The sequence below is a fragment of the Cyanistes caeruleus genome, chromosome 3 (genome assembly GCF_971803275.1).
Source record: "Cyanistes caeruleus chromosome 3, bCyaCae1.hap1.1, whole genome shotgun sequence".
NCBI lineage: Eukaryota > Metazoa > Chordata > Aves > Passeriformes > Paridae > Cyanistes > Cyanistes caeruleus.
Window position 1 is genome coordinate 49,479,987 of NC_141703.1, and position 16,590 is coordinate 49,496,576.

The 16,590-nt window shown below is 38.2% G+C and overlaps 1 protein-coding gene across 4 annotated transcripts in view; it reads left to right on the top strand.

Annotated features, from left to right (window-relative positions):
- Positions 1–16,095, top strand: part of TBC1D4 (TBC1 domain family member 4) — a 95,252-nt gene extending 79,157 nt beyond the window's left edge. For all 4 annotated transcript variants that reach the window (XM_086881055.1, XM_086881054.1, XM_023928159.2 and 1 more), the window contains 7 exons: positions 2,705–2,863; positions 4,174–4,332; positions 4,777–5,021; positions 7,818–7,977; positions 10,255–10,424; positions 12,120–12,296; positions 13,829–16,095. In XM_086881055.1, coding sequence (XP_086737181.1) covers positions 2,705–2,863; positions 4,174–4,332; positions 4,777–5,021; positions 7,818–7,977; positions 10,255–10,424; positions 12,120–12,296; positions 13,829–14,056 — 1,298 coding nt within the window. In that variant the 3' untranslated portion in view covers positions 14,057–16,095. The remainder of the gene's footprint in view (positions 1–2,704; positions 2,864–4,173; positions 4,333–4,776; positions 5,022–7,817; positions 7,978–10,254; positions 10,425–12,119; positions 12,297–13,828) is intronic.
- Positions 16,096–16,590: the final 495 nt, after the last annotated feature.

Below are 16,590 nucleotides of genomic sequence, written 5' to 3' on the forward strand. Positions count from 1 at the left end.
AGGCAGGGAGAGGAAAGGAGAACATCAGGATAGAAGTCTTTCCATGTCCCTGCAAGCATATGCCCTTGAATGTATTTCCTATACACAAAGTGTATTTCTTGGCACTGTTTCTCTCTACAGTTTGTCTCCCTGTTGACACACAGTTCTGTGGAAACTCCTAGATTCATAGGGAACATCTAGAGAAAATTTCAGCTAAAATCTTTATTTCATAAACCATTTTAGCAAATAGTCTATTTTTGTGGGGTTAGGATGCTGGAGATCTGCCATGGAGACTAATTTTATGTTATTCCCTCTGATACTTCAAGCTGCAGAGGGATAAACTCTTTGCTATACCTACCCTGTGTGGCTGAGAGTACTGAAAACTGTTAAATCAGTCCACTTACTTAAGACTCAGTTACAAGTTGCTTCCATTCTGTAACAGATATGTAGAAATCAAGTTCTTCCTACCTGACCATTTGTGATGAAAGCAGGAGTGTTGGCAGTGGAGATGCCAAACTGGCACAATTGCCAGCCCACATTCTTGGTTTGTGCTCTGAGGATCATGTCTCCATTCTTGTGTTCAGGCTCATGAGTACCCCTGGTGAAACTGGTGCTCTTGCTAGCTAGAATTCATCATCTTATTTTTGCAGGGTGAAAAGTAAACTGTTCTAACTCCTATCTCTAGGTTTCCTTCCTGTGGGCTGTTATAACATGGGCCATTTTATGGACAGGATATGTGCAGAGCTGATACATTTCAAACAAGTGTAGGTTTGGGTGGTTCTTTGCATCCTAGCCTACAATTAAATGTACATCTCAGAAAAGGGAAATGTAACAGAAATGCAGAAATTTCTTTACTTGAAGCCAGGTTCCTAGCTGTGAATTTATTAGCTGTATATATTAGACTAGTTTAAGACTGGAATTGCTGTGAAACTGCTTCTAGTGGATTTCTGTTAACCGCTTGATGACTTTAATGTACAAAGTATTAATAGAACATCTTTTCCTATTCCTTTTGCTGTCGAGGAGACTTGAATGCTATTAGTTCTTTATTTTACAGAAGGTAAGTTCTGTCAATTGTGCAAACTTGCTTTCTTTTTCTTTCTGTGTTCTGAGAAGCTAGAAGCTCCTTCTAGGAGATCACCAGTAGGTCACCTAGAAATATAAGAGCTGCAAGAAGTAGCAGGCCACTTAACAATGATTAGGAAAAATGTTAACAAGGATGGCTAAAAACAACTAAGGATGGTAAGGCCTAAGTAGGTAGGGCCTGTATGATCAACAGGAAAACTTGCTGGATTTCACTGGGGTTAGCTGCACAGTTAATGTGGGACTTTGTTGTCACACTGAAATATGTTACTGATGTCTTGCATGCTGTTGCATGCTGCTTACAAGAGTGAGAATTCTTGGGTGAAATCATACAGCAGTAGGGTAGTATTTAAAATTGCCCCATCTGAACTGCAAATTCCTGTGGTAGGATCACACTCCCATTTTTATGGCAATGCACAGCACCTTGCATAATAACCTGCTTCTGCAGGGGCCCCTGTAGTCTTGAATGGGTGAGATCTCAGAGGTGTAACATTGAGCTTTTGGAAATAATTTGTCATTTTTTAAGTGGGATAGGCAATGATCCTGTGGATTGATCCAATATTGACTCTATCTGAAGTGAGATGAGTAGGCGAAGGAACAGATGGTCTTGTTTTGCAGGATGTATAAAAATGTGAGCGAGAGTTTGCTTTCACCTAGAGGTGATGGTGGGAAAGGGGATACATTTGTAAGAGAAAGGGGCTTCTGCAAGAAATAGTGTGTACAGATCAAGGCAAATTTGTGATAAACTCAGTTGTAGCTCAGAGGTGATTTTGTGAAATGTACAGTTCAATCCAATGACAATTAAATATATTTTTCTAAATTATGCCACATTCATTTGGTTTTGTTTTTTTTGTACCAGTAGTTAGAAGAACTGGAGTGTTTTTTCTGCATGTGAATCATGAATGATACAATACCCAGGGTTAATTTCTTAGTAAAGGAAATGAAAGCTGCTTCTCCATGAAATGCCAGGGTGACAATGCAGCTTTATTTCAGAAGTAGTGTAATAAATACTTTGTACCAGGTAGTTGTATGCAGCAAAACTTTTAAATTTGTAACAGCAAGAGTTCTGTGCTTCAGCAAGAATGTATCTTTCTAGATATGGTTCATGCTGGTTGGTTCTGTTTGCACTAGTCAGCCTGATAGAAGTGCCCAGAGCTCTTCTCACTCTCTTAAGAGACATGTAAGAACTGGAACCAGTGTGACTGACTTCAGAAGACTTGCCTAGCTTGCTTGCCTAAATCTCTAGTATAAACATTCATATGTTTGGGACTTTCCATACTCAAACAATTGTAATGTTTAATATAAACAAGAATAAAATGATCAAAGGTGTTTCTGCAGAGCAGGTGCTGTGAGGTTTTGTTGAGTGGGTTTTTTGGGTTTTTTTTGCCCCAAGCTTTAAAAAATATTTTTATATGCTTAATGAATTGCTAATATTCATGACTCAGTAAGAGAAGTTAAATTGTTATATGCAGCATCTTATGATAACTGGCCCTATCTAAGCTATAAACTAATGAATTCTAGATGTGTTTATCCCCAGTCAGATTATTGGATAGATGTATCTAACCTCAATGGGGTTTGTGTATTAGTTGTTATCTTGTAATATTCTGGTTTTCCATGTGCTCTTCCTTTTTATTCTGTGTTCTAGCTAGCAGAGATGAGCTCCAATCAAGAAAAGTAAAACTGGACTATGATGAAGTTGGCACATGTCAGAAAGATGCCATAAATATTTGGGATAAGAAGTTACTAAACTGCAGAGCCAAAATCCGATGTGACATGGAAGATATTCATTCCACTTTAAAAGAAGGTATTTATGTAGGAGGTATTTCAGCTCTGAAGTGTCAAGATCATATTTTTTGTTCCCTTCTGATACCAACAGAAATCAGCAATACACTTTTTCCGGTAGCAAAAAATTGCCTTCTTTTCACAAAGGTGCTGCCTTCTCCTGCAGAACAGGAAATAGGTTCTGCTGTGTCTGCAGCTCGCAGTGTCAGCAATGCAGAAACATGTACACTCCTGAAAGTAACATCTTGTTTCCATGTAACATTACATTCAAGATTGAACTTGGAGCCTCTGCAGCCAACATTGTGACATTTTGGTTTCTGATCTGTGGATCCAATCTGAGTTTCAGGTGTTCTGATTTTACTTGCTTACTGAGAAGGCAGGACCATTATGTCTATTGTGGACTGTGCCCAAAACCTAGAGGAATCAGAGCCAAGTTTTGGAGAGTCTGGAATACAGTCACTTTGTATTTCATTTCCTGGAGTGAAAGCCTGGGGATTTTGTCTTGAAGTAGATATTCATGTGGACTAGCCATAGGCCAAGGGGGTATGCAGTGGGCCTGATTGCACTGCTCTGCCTTTGTCCATAGAATCTTGTGTCTGTGTTACAGATGCTGAAAAATAATTCAGTGTAATCTAGCTGTGGTACAGAAGGGAAGTTTAAATTGCTACCAAAGAAAATAGTCATAGCTATAAAGCAGCTCCTGTTAGTGACCTGCAGAAGTCTACCAACAAATTATTTACCCTGATACCCTATCTTCTGCTGTTGGATTGCAGTTCAGAGTTGGGAACAAGGATATGGTTTTTTAACTTATCTTCTTGTTTAATAATTGTTTACCTAGAAGGTATTAGCAGAGTTGACATTTTGACTTTCAAAGGTTGGTTTTACAGAGTCAGATATTGAAGGGGGATGTAGCTCTCCACATCTATGGACTGACATCAACAGCCCTTTGCAAAGGGAAAGAGGAGCTGGACTTGCCTGTTTTTTGCACTTGTGAATTTAGTTTAGCTTTTCTAACCAGGTCGTTCTACATTCTGAGAGTAGTTGTGCTTCTATTCCTGCTGGAAACTGACAGCTCAGAAGTGGCAAAGCAAGGGATATCTGAGCCTCAGTTGCCCAGGGTACTGCTCAGTGTAATTGCCCTTAAGTTTGTAGTTCACATTTAGTTCATGGGACTGAGCCATGGCTACTGAGTGAATGCACTGCAGAATGGAGTTCACTTTGTAAGGGATCCTCCAGAGTGGTTCAGCCAAAGTTATGACAAAGCAAATTATTTTGTTGTAGCAGTGAAAGGATCCCCCTGCTTAGGGCTCTTGTTTTTTGACTGACCTGCAGGTGTACCAAAAAGTCGTCGGGGAGAAATTTGGCAGTTTCTGGCTGTGCAACACCGAGTCAGGCACAGACTGCCAAACAAGCAGCAGCCTCCTGACATCTCTTACAAAGAACTTCTGAAACAACTGACTGCTCAGCAGCACGCCATCCTCGTAGATCTAGGTAAGTCTGTTCTTTCTGGCTGGTTTTGTGGGTCCTTGAGTGAAAAGCACACCAGTCATAATAGAAGCTGTTGCTGAAGATAGATGCTGCTCTATGAGCTCCATTTTCTATGTCATCAGGATACATTCTGTGTATGCCACTTAGAGTCCTGTAAGAAAATGTTTTCCTAGACTATGCCATTCATATTTATGCCCTTCTGCATCTTTCTGAAAAGAGAAGTCAGGCAGTTGCATCTGCAGGTTCTGTGCAGACGAGAGTATTAAATGAGTTCAAAAGGTACAGTCCAAAATCAGTGGTAAAATACAGATTGATCTGATTAAAGGCAAACTGCATCTGAAAGCAAAGAGAAATGGCCTGAGGGAGTAGAAATGCTGTTTGTCAGATGGATTGGGGTTTTTTCTTCCGAAGAATTGAATATCAACTACTCTTCTCTTTTTACATCAGGACGGACATTCCCTACACATCCTTACTTTTCCACACACCTGGGAGCAGGACAGCTATCACTATTTAATCTCTTGAAAGCATACTCTTTGCTGGACAAAGAAGTGGGTTATTGTCAAGGTATAAGTTTTGTAGCTGGAGTGCTGCTTCTACATATGAGTGAAGAACAGGCCTTTGAAATGCTGAAATTCCTCATGTATGACCTTGGCTTCCGTAAACAGTACAGGCCAGACATGATGTCACTACAGGTAAGTCAGTCCTTCTGAAGCCAACCAGAGTTTTAAATCATTTTTTTGAGCTCTTAGGGGTTGTTTAAGTTCTCCAGGGCCTTACAATGCTTCTTACACTGTTTTGGAGGGTTTGAGATACATGTATATTTTACTGTCAAGCTCCTTTCTGTCTCTCAATTTACAAACAGAGAAGTTTAAAACTTGTAGAGTTTTCTTGTCACACAGCCCTGTCAGCTCTTCAGAAATTCTGCTTTCTGCTATTTTGTCCTTCTTTTTCTCTTCCTCACTGCTCCCTCTTCCTTATGCCAGAAAAACACTGATATGCTTTGTCATGTATGGATGGAGTTTAAAAATAAATTCGATTTTGTTTTTCTTCAGTCCGTGAGCGCTTGGATGTAGAGTTCTCTCTTGTAAGGCCAAGTCAATAGTGACACACAGTGGCCAGTCAATGTATTCTGTAGGCATTTGTACTTGGGGCAGCTCTGCCTTGACTCATCTTCTTGATTTCACCTCTTTTTCTCTCATTGTCTTCTACTCCATCACCCTCAACAGAGAGAGAAAATAGATGAATTTTTAATCGTTTAATTATCTTATGCAATGATGCATGCTCTGCAATATTATTTAACAGCTATCTATAGATACTCAAGACTGTTTTGGAGGGAGATAGAAAAGTTTTCAGATTTGTATAAATTTCAGGGTTTAAAGTTTGAGAAATCTTTCACCTTGACATGCAACTGTCCACTGAATTGAATAATTATAATATGCTATAACCCCTTTGTATTATAAAGGAATATACCATTGATGAGTTAAAGCTGTTATAATCCACAGTGGAGGAAGAGCAAATAAAGCAGCAGATACAAAAGTCTCCTTTTTTTTTTTCCCCCATGCTCCCTACATAATAAACACTTAACAATTGAGTAGAACTAAAGGGAGAGTTTCAGCCCACTTTTCATGACCAGTCACTTTAAGTGCTTATTTGGCAAATGTCCTGAGCAGTGGGATAGATTATAGTTAAAGAAACTGTATGTGCTTATTCTAAAAACGATAGAGGACTGGATGCTATAACGAGTTGGTTGTTGATGAATTGAGTGAACAGCCATAAAAAGCATTGTTTTACCTCCTCCTGTTCCATTTCCCCCCATAAATATGTTTTAAACCACTCAGGGTGAAAGTGTAATAAATGCATGTTTGTGGTTTTTTTTTTCCCCTAGTAGATGCTCTGTAACAGTGTGTGTGTGTAATACTGCAGTTATAGACTTCCAGCATCTGATGACTTGAGAGCATTCACATGTCCAGGATTTGACATTTTAGTTCAAATGAGTGTGCCTCTTTCATTGTCAGAACCTCTTAGTAAGAAGACTTTTAAATCTGAGAAAATTTACCACTTGTATTACTGTTTGCCTTTTCAATTAAATGACCTATCTTTTCCCACAGTTTGCTTCTAGGCTGTTCTTTTGTTAAAGTAAACTTTTGTCTGCTCAAGACAAACTAAGCAAGAAGACTTAGAGGATCTTACTATATTTGGGTTGTTTTCTAATAGGAGTAGAGTACTGCAAATTCTTTTGCATTTACAGTAGTGAAACACAAGGAAGCTTATAGGCAGCATTGGTTTCAGTGGTATAGAAGAAAAATATTGGATGATTCTTCAGGATAATGAAAACTTATTTGACTTAGATTTTTTAGTTATTGTCTGAAAAAAGTAGTAATCTAGATCCTTAGTTCATAATGAGCTATCCCAATTGGTTTACTGCTCTGTGATGCAATTCTGCCTTCACAGGTGTGTTTTGTATTGACACTGTTCAAACTGGGCTTAATTGGTATCTTACACAGTTAAAGCAAGAGCTCAAATGCATGCACAGATTTAGCTAATTTGCCTAAATGAAAGTGATCCCTCTGCTTGTGCACAGTGTGATCACAGGTAGCTTCAAGTGCACTCAACTTTTAGTAGGGAACAACAAGCATGGATTCTAGAAATAGGAAAATAGCTGGATCTAAAGAGCCATTTTCTTATCGAGGAACAGATTCACCTTAAACATAAGGCACTGTTGACAGTAAAATTGGACCTGACAACTAATCAATATAAATCTGCTTCTCATCTTCTGCTTTCTGAGAGAAGCATCACAAGGAAATAACTTACTGCAGTGATATTTTTAGCTATGAATAGCACCTTTAAACCATTTTCCCTTGCAACCTTTTATAGGTTGTACAGCAACACTTTTTTGCATCAGTATCTTAAATTCCACAGGACCACTGGGAGATGTGCTGGGAAGTATGTATGTGGTACACCTCTGTGTAAAATGTTTTCTGTGGGTACAGAAACTGTCTAAAGTGATGACTGTAGCACTGGAGTTTTAAATGCAGCAAAAATGAGGTCAAAATTCAAAGAATGAAAGCCGAAATGTGTAAATTTAGTCACAAATTACTCGTGGGGAGTTTTGACATCTTGGAAGAGGTACAACTACTTTCATTGCTGCAAGACTGAAAGTGCTGGTATGCTGACAAAGTTGGAGCAATATATTCCCCTTCTTACTTTAAGCCTGTGAATCTGAAATGATACTTCATTAGTAATCAGGTTCAAACTGTTCATTGTTATTGACTGCCCTGTTGGTTTTAATTCATTAGTGGCAGGTTGTTTATATGTGAGTAGATACCACTTGAGGCCCCAGGAGGCAATTAAGCTTCATTTTACTGTGCTGTCTGTACTGCAGTTAATTTCCCTTGAATGAAATATGAATGATTTGGAAAACTGAGTAAAGCTGAACTTTTCTTTCTTTACTTTCTCCCCCACCCCCTCAATTCCCACATGCACTGTAGATTCAGATGTATCAGCTCTCAAGGCTTCTACATGATTATCACAGAGACCTGTATAATCATCTCGAAGAGAATGAAATCAGTCCCAGTCTTTATGCTGCACCGTGGTTTCTTACATTGTTCGCATCTCAGTTTTCATTAGGATTTGTAGCCAGAGTGTTTGGTAAGAAAGTTTATTCTACTGAAATAATAAACAGAACAATATCCATTGTGTTTTGGAATACTCCAGGAGTAGTTTTCTACATGCTGGGGACATTTGGGGTGTCTGCTGTGGGTGGCCAGTAGCAACATGGTTTATGGTGGCATGTCAGCTCTTTCCTAAGAGGAAAATCCAAAAGGTATTTCTTGAAACATCAGACTTGAGCAAATTATTTTATCTTCTCTTACTACCTTAGAGACTTCTGAAGTGTAAACAGCAGAAAGTTTATTGTTGCAAATATATTTTACGCAAATGTATTCAGTTTATATCAATAGAAAAGTTCATCCTGTTGAACTTTCAAACTGAAAAAGGAAAATGCATTTCTGAATTCTGATTCTAAAGTGCTTTCTAAAAAAATTCAAGCAAATATGAACTTAAAGGCTGGTTTAGGTATTAATGTATGTATTAAACAATTTCCAAGTCTTAATATGCTGATTTAATTTATATGTTTTCTTTCCTTCAAAAACTCCTTTTCCATTAACATCTAGTAGGCAAGCCTAAATATTGGTTATGCCTGGTAGTGTTTACAGTATCAGGATGTCAGGTAATTATTTTTGGGTTATTTTTTTATCCATAAGAACTACCAGCTTAGTCAAATCTCTAGTAAAGCACTTTTTTTTAAAAAAATTTAAATTTATTTATTAATGCAAAACTCACCGTACTTGTATATGCACCAAAAATCTAAATGCATGTGTAACGTACTTTCTCATATATCAGATATTGTTTTCCCTTTGGTGGTTCTGTTTTCATATGGCACTTTCCATTTTGTCTTTTCTTAAGAAATTCAACCTGATTTTGTCTCATGTTATAATACTGGAGTGCATTTGGTTCTCAGTTTGTGTGGTGTATTGGCTTGGTGGGAAGAGGTTTTTGTTGGCTGGGTTTTATTTTAAGGTTTTAATTTTATATATATATATATATATATATATATATATATATATATATATTTTTTTTTTTTTACCCAGTGTTTTCTCAGTTGCAGAGGGTTTTTCCACTTACAGCAAATATTTTTTGGCTGCTGTCTGTGTGAACAAATGATTGGTGTATCTCTTTCTCAGTGGTGTACCAGTCATGTGAATATCGGTTTCCCAGTGGGATTTCTGAATTCTGGGACACTCAAGCATTTTGTGTTTCTTTTTTGTTTGTTTTTTTTTTTTTTTTTCTTTCCTAAATGAATTTTTACAGATGGGGAAGGAGGTTTGGTGTTCATTTCTCTGTAAATAAGCAGAGCAAGGCCGGTTCCCATTTTAAAACTGAAAAGTTACTGTCTTGTTTTATTTCTTAATGATTTGAATTCCTGAATTTTCAGTGTCTTACAGGACATTGTCATATGCCAGGAACAAATGGCTATTGTCTACCCTTCATAAATTATATATTTATGCTGTTAGAATGTCCATCATAGACTTGAGAAGGGAGAATTTCAGGACTTGCATTTGAGGGAGATGGCTGTCTCTTCAGTGTCCTTGTGCTGCTGTGTGATACTGGATTAGGCCAGGAATGACCTCTTGAGTATCAGGATCAGGAATTCAATTTCTTCAGTTGTGTAGTTGCAAACAAACACCCTGTGACAGAGCTGACAGCTCAGCAGCTTTATTTGAAATGCCTGTGTGCTGCCTTCATCTCAGAAACTTCAAGTCCACCACTGATTCTGAGGCAGAACTTTTATTTACTGTCCTCAAGATTCCCATTTCTGTACAGTCTGTGTCTACTGACCTGCAGATCCCAGACTTTCCTCTCTTATCCATGTAATTATACCTCAAAGTAAGGGTTTGGGGCTTAGATTATTGCCAGTAAGATCACTGCTATGAATTTTGAAAATAATGTAACAGGTTATGGAATCTATGTGACTTTTTTTTTTTTCTTTTTTTTTTTAAGGACCAGCTTCTGACTGTAGAAAACAGTTGTGTTGTGATCTGCTCCCCAACTGGTTTTCAGTCACAGGAGCATTTAGAACCAGTTAGCAGCTGGCTAACAGTCTCTGGCAGACAGCAATGAAATGCTTATTGCAGATAACTGCTACAGACATAATAAGCATGCAGTATTTTCTTTAATGCTCTCGCTCGTCTGTAAGATGAAAGAAAATTCATGCCTTATCCTCATGTTGAAATAAGACAGATTTCACTTCTGAACTGAATACATCTGCACTGTGATTGATTACAAAGAATATCCCATTAAATGTATGTATTAATCCAATGACTCTAGCTCCCATTTTCAAGATACTTGAATTATTTTCTTTTTTAGACATTATTTTCCTTCAAGGAACAGAAGTCATATTTAAAGTAGCACTGAGCCTACTTAGCAGTCAAGAGACATCTATAATGGGATGTGAGAGCTTTGAGAACATTGTTGATTTTCTTAAAACCACTATTCCAGATATGACTAAACCTCAAATGGAAAAAATTATTACTCAGGTAAGGATGTTTTTCTCTTTGCTTTTTTCCCCCCCATTTAGTTTACTTTAAAAGAATCATGGCTACACTATATGCAAAAGTCTTCTCAGAAGAAGATACATCAGAAATACATATTGTCAGTGGCTGGAATCATCATATCTCTAACTTAACTTCCTCTGCATTGAAGTCACAAATTGAGAATGAGCCTCAGTCTAGCACGTTGGTTGTGAAACTGCCAGCAGCTCTCCCCTTCCTTCAGGTGGTAGTTCAGAGATAACAGAGGACATGGAAAACCATGTCCATGTGCAGGAGTGGAGTAAACACTTGTGTATTGCTGTGGCTGGTTAAGGTTTGACTCTTTCAGGTGCTGTTAGATAAGAATTCATTTAGACAATGTAAATCTTCATTTCCTCATTTCATTGACTGTCATTGCCATGCTGAACCTGTGTCAGGCACTTTTGTGCCTTTCACAACTCATTGATTCTGGGAATGATAGAGATGGTAGTTTAACACTTTTGATACTCTCAGACATTAAATCTGTTTTGTGCTCTGCATGGGCACAGGGTAGAAATGGCTTTGTGCAAAGCCAGGTCTGATAAAGAACGGGTTATGTTGCCTGCAGAGCTGAATGTGGTTACATGCAGGGCAGCTCAGTTCAGCTCTGCTGGCCTCATGTGGTGTGGTCTCATGCTGAGCAGCTTTCCAGATCTGCATTCATGTGTAGAATGCCTGTATCCTGGTGCTGCTACCTAGCCTGGCTGCAGGGGAAGTTGTTTGGCTGCCTCAGTCTTGTAGTTCCCAGGCCCATCCTCTTACAATGGGTAATGAAAGAAAAATGTAGATATTTTCCAGATGTGCAATGCAGAGGTGATCGATCAGGTAGCTTTGTAGAGGAAAATGGTATTTACCCAGCTTGAACACTACATAATTTAAAGTTTTATCTCATTTGAATAGAATAGGACAGTGAAAGTAATACAGAACTTGATTTTTCAGGGAATCTGTTTGTGTCTTGTGTTGGTGGAATGCTTGTGATCTCTAGGATAAGGAACAGAAAATTGATGTCACTGTAGACATCCTTCCAATCCTAATCTAAAATCTTCGGTAATTTTCTGAAGCTGTGAGGCTGTGACTAGTTGTGTAAACAGATAAAGGTCGTATGTCCCATCACTGTTAGAGGCTCAGTTCTGTAGTCTTCACAATGCTTTGCCCCTAAAAAGTATGCCAATAAGAAAGTAGTGTGTCGTCATGCAGGGATAGAGCGCATAGAAACTGTAGCCATGAAGAATGTTTTTACAGAAGTCTATAAATGAGCTCTTGGAGTCAATGGACAGACCCAGTTTTGAAGGAAGAGATCTGATGAATTTAAAGATTTAAAAATTTTGTGTTGAACTTCGTAATATTCCTGAGCAAGAGTAAAAAAAAACTTCATCATATTATAAAATTCTTGTCTTGAATAAGACTGTTCTGCTGATACATCTCGTAGCAAGCAATAGTATTTGGTAATTCTGAAAGGCGTGATCAAATTTATTCTGAAGTCTGTGATTTATTATGGCTAGAGCTCTGTTATAATGCTCTTACTGTAGACATCCCCTTAAAATACTTTTTTGAAGGGAACAGGAAAAGCATTAATCAAGAAGAGTTGACTCTTAGTCAAAATATTCACGTGGAATAAATCCTCCCTATTGTAGTTAAAAATGGTCTTTTCTCTGATGACAGGTGTTTGAAATGGATATTTCAAAACAGCTCCATGCCTATGAAGTAGAGTACCACGTTCTTCAGGATGAACTACAGGAAAATGTGAGTCCCTGTGATGAAGGTGAACCTCTGGAGAAGATGGAGAGGGCAAACAATCATCTGAAAAGGCAAAACATGGATTTGTTGGAGAAGCTACAGGTAAACAACTTGGGCTACAAACTCATGTCGAAGTCATTTTTATGATTCAGCCAATAGAGGAAAAAGTATTAAGAGTGTGTGAGAAGTCTTCTTACTGCAAGACCTTGTGCAGCTGAGCAGTTCTCTTAATTACAGTGATTCAGTTCTGCTGAACATACTTCTAGCTCCTTTGTCATTCTTTGGACTTTTTCTTCTTGATTTAGAATGTTTTTTTTCCCAAAATCTCTCTACCCTTATCTGCCATAAAATCAGTTGGCAAAATTTGTTTATCTTACTGAAAAGTGAGTTGTCTGTCCCTTCATGTCTCTGCTTCCCTGTTTGAAAGTTTTAAGAAATAATCCATAGTGTGCAGCAGACTTGTTTTGCCCAGGCCTTTGTAAGGCAGTGTTGTTTTCTTTCCTTCTGCTGAGACTCATAGTCCTACCTGTGGGAGGTGGTCTCTCCTAGCAGACCTGATTACATCTGGAAGCCCACTAGACTTTGCCTGGTGAAATTGTGCTTTAAAAAAGCTCTTCCTCCTTCACTGTTTACCCTTTGTCTCATAGCTTGGCCAAGACTTGTTTCAGTTGCAATATGTTGTATTTTTGGCATTTTCTTGAAAGATAAGTTCTTGTGTTTTTCATCACCAGGCTATTTCTTGCTATATTTGTTAATTTGAACAAGCATTGCAAAGGGCTCAGAAAGCATTCTTGGCTTCTGGAATGTGAAAATGGAAAGAAAAAAGGAAAGATAAAGTCCTCATTATTTTTGTGTTTATGGGCTAAAGCTGCTGTGTTCTTTTGATACTGAAAACAGGAATCACTTGAACTTTTTACTATTATTATTTTTATTTTTTATTTCTCTTTATTTATTTACTGCAGCTGTGGCCTTTACCTCTGTTCTGAGAATGCACCAAAGGCATAGAATAATTGAGTTTCTGATTTGAAAGACTCTTCTCTGTTCTTTCAGAGTGCCTTACAATAATGCATCTTTCTCAGTGCTTAACCTCGTCATCTTTTTGTTTGCATAACTTCTTCATTCATTCCTCTGCTTGCACCCTTCCCTAGGAACAGTCAAAATTCTTCCAGTTCCCACAGAGGGAACTGCTGCTGCTGTGGTCCAGGGTTTCTTTTACTAGTCAGAAGAAGCTGTAGGTTTTTAACTGAGAGTAGGGAACACAGTCTGCTTCTAGACTTAATGTTGAAGTTCTCTTTCCCTCCAACCTCTCCATCCTTCTGACTTTATCACAGAGGGTTCCCCTTGTTCCATCACTGTCAGGTCATGTCTTCTAGTGCTTGTCCAGCTGCTGGTTTCCTTTTTCTCCCTCTGGCTCCAGTTCCTTGTTAGTCTCAGCTGTCCCTTGCTGCAACTTGTATGTCTCCTCCCTTCTGTGAAGCTTGGAGAAATTCTGGTCACTATGAGGAGATTTTGTGTATGATACGCAGTATGCATTCCTTGTATTGTCTTCCTTCACAGATGTCTTTTAGAAGTAGCTACGTAATTCTTCCCTTAACAGATATGATACCAATTTATTTTAATGTTATTGTTTACAGGTTGCTCATGCTAAAATTCAAAGTCTGGAAGCCAGCCTGGAGACTGTTTTGACACGAGAGAACAAAATGAAGGCTGTAATTCAGTCCCTGGAACAGGAGAAGATAACGTATCAAAAGACTCTTGAGCAGATAGTGAAGTATTTGCCAGCAGAAGTGTTGTCTGACTGTGAACTACTCCTGAAGGAAGTAAACTACAACCCAAATAATAAAATATGGAGTAAGCCATAAACCAGGGTTTTCTAGGCAGCATTTCTTCAAAAACAAAAAGGGAACGAAAAAACAAGTATGCTGCTTTCAATAGCTACTTAGCAATAGGCAATGATATTACCCAAAAATAGTGCTGGGACACTCATAGCTACAGATGAGCCTTCAAGTGTCAGTATGCAAATTCAGGCTATTAATTTTTTTATGATTATGTAAATAAATCACAAGGGGGAAATAAAGGATTCTCACATGTAATTATGATGAGTAGATGTATATTTAGAGTTGACCTAAAGGAAAGGAGAAATTGGAGTAGGCAAAGATAATGGTGATCTGCAAGTTCACTCTGGATGTGCTTGTCTTGTAGTGAAATGAGGATAGTGTGTCTTTATATATATATATGTATATTGAATATGTTGAATAATACTTGAAGAAAAAAAAAAAGGAGAATGTAATTTTCCCTCCAAAGAGCAGCATGTTTCACATCTTCTGTGGAAAATCTGAGTGAACTCATGCGTGCCTCTCTTTTAATTCTACTGACTGTATGAGCACAGACCAATAAGCAGAAAAAGTGTCATGACATGGTTTGCACAGAAAGAGCTGTAGTGCCATCCTCTGCCTGGGCTGTACCAGTCAGCAGTGTAATTCCACATGCATGTTGGAACTGGAAACAAAAAAGCATTGCCTCATAGCTCCGCCTCCATAACGCAGAGCTGAGGAATAGGTGTCTGCAGGCACTCACAAAGCAGGAGCTAGCAGTGACTGCCACTTCCTTCCTGGCCTCTTTGCTTCCACCTGTCCTGGGGTTGATGGTGATGAGAAGAGGAAGGAAGCACAACAGTGGGATGGGATTTATCCTGATGTTAATTTTCCACCGGAGACTTGCCTGCTATAAGAGTTAGGTGTGCCAGGGGTTCTCATTTAACCAAAGAAATGCTGCAAGAAGCCTTGTCTAATTGTATTTGGATGCAGAAAGCTGTTTTAAATTTGGTTTGAGAAGAAAACTGAGGTAGGTTGGAGGAGGTTAAGTGTGAGTGCACAAGAGAGGACCAAGCAAGTCTCAGACACTATGTACCCTTCAGTTTTCACATATACAGTGGCTATACATTTCAAAGGGGATCTTGAAGTACAGGCACAGTTTTAATAACACTTTCCAGGCTATTCCTGTTTTAATACTGCTTCGTGGTAGCTCTTATTTTTAAAACAAGAAGTCATGAATTTGTGTGTTCTGGACAGAAGGTGGGATAAACTCTGATCATTTCAAGGGATAAATTATGTTTATAGAGGTATAAAAAGTTGCATATAGATTTGAAAGTGTTTTTGAGTGGAATTTTTAAGAAGGCTTAGACAAATGTGTAATAGATGAATATTTTGGAGTGCATGTCTGAACCCTTAATTGCGTGTCACAGTGGCTCATGTTATCTCTTTCCATTTATACTGTGTTTCAGGAAACACTTATCCTTTTTAGTAAGAAAACCAATTAAGCAAAGTGCCAAATACAGCGGTGTCTTTTCGCATAAGATTGTCCAATTTAGAAAGCAAGGACTGAATAGCACTGCTTTCTAAATATTATGCTTTATGTTACCATAAAAGTGAGGAACAACAACGCTTATTTGCTGCACCCTGCTGTGGAGCTCAGGGGTTTGGCTCTCCTGGGTTTTTTGTTGTTGTTTTTTTACTTCCGTGATGTTTTATTTGATTAAAGATACTGATTTACTTAACAGCCTCTCTTTTTACCTTTGGGATGAAAGGTCTTAGCACTGTGTATAAAGTTATGTGGAATCTGTCTAGATATTTCAAGAATGTTGTATTGTACTAGATGGGGAAATGCCAAGTGAAAAAGCAGTTCTTTGCAATTTTGTTCAGAGTGAGTTTTAGATGATGTGTACATAAAAAACTAATCCCAGGAACTGCAGCAGCCTCTATTACAAAGAACCAAGATTATTCAGATACATCTTTTTTTTTTAAAGATGCACTGAATGAGCTTTATCCTCGGTTTCACTTCAAAATTTTTTCATGTATTGCCTGGAGAAATTCCAATAAATGTCTTTGCTGCATTTCCCATAGCCTCTGGCTAGTTTCATTTTTCTACACTTCAAGTACCAATCTCATTTTCCATAGTACTGTTCACATGAAATATGAAAAGGATCTGGCTTTAGTTTCTAGTTGTGGGGAAGAAAACCTGCAGGATTTGTAAAAAGACACAGTACAAGGATAGATATTCTTCTCAGGGAGAATAATCTTACATTGTTATTAACTGAAAATTATATTTTTTAAAGGTATTTTTGTTCTATAGCAGTTCAGTTAGTATGTATGCATGTTGAGAATAGTAATTTGATGAACTTTGTGTATCTAGCTTTGAAGGGGGAGGAGAGTGCCACAATGCATGGGAATAAACTACAGAAGTAAAACCACAGTGGGATAAGTGCCTCATGGCATCAGGACACTTCTGAGAATGTTTGTATGCTGAACCCAAGAGTGCCTCGTAACTGGGTGTCCCTAGGCTGTGCAGCTTGAAGTCTGCACTCAAGCAGGTATCCTCCAGACCATCTTCAGGTGAA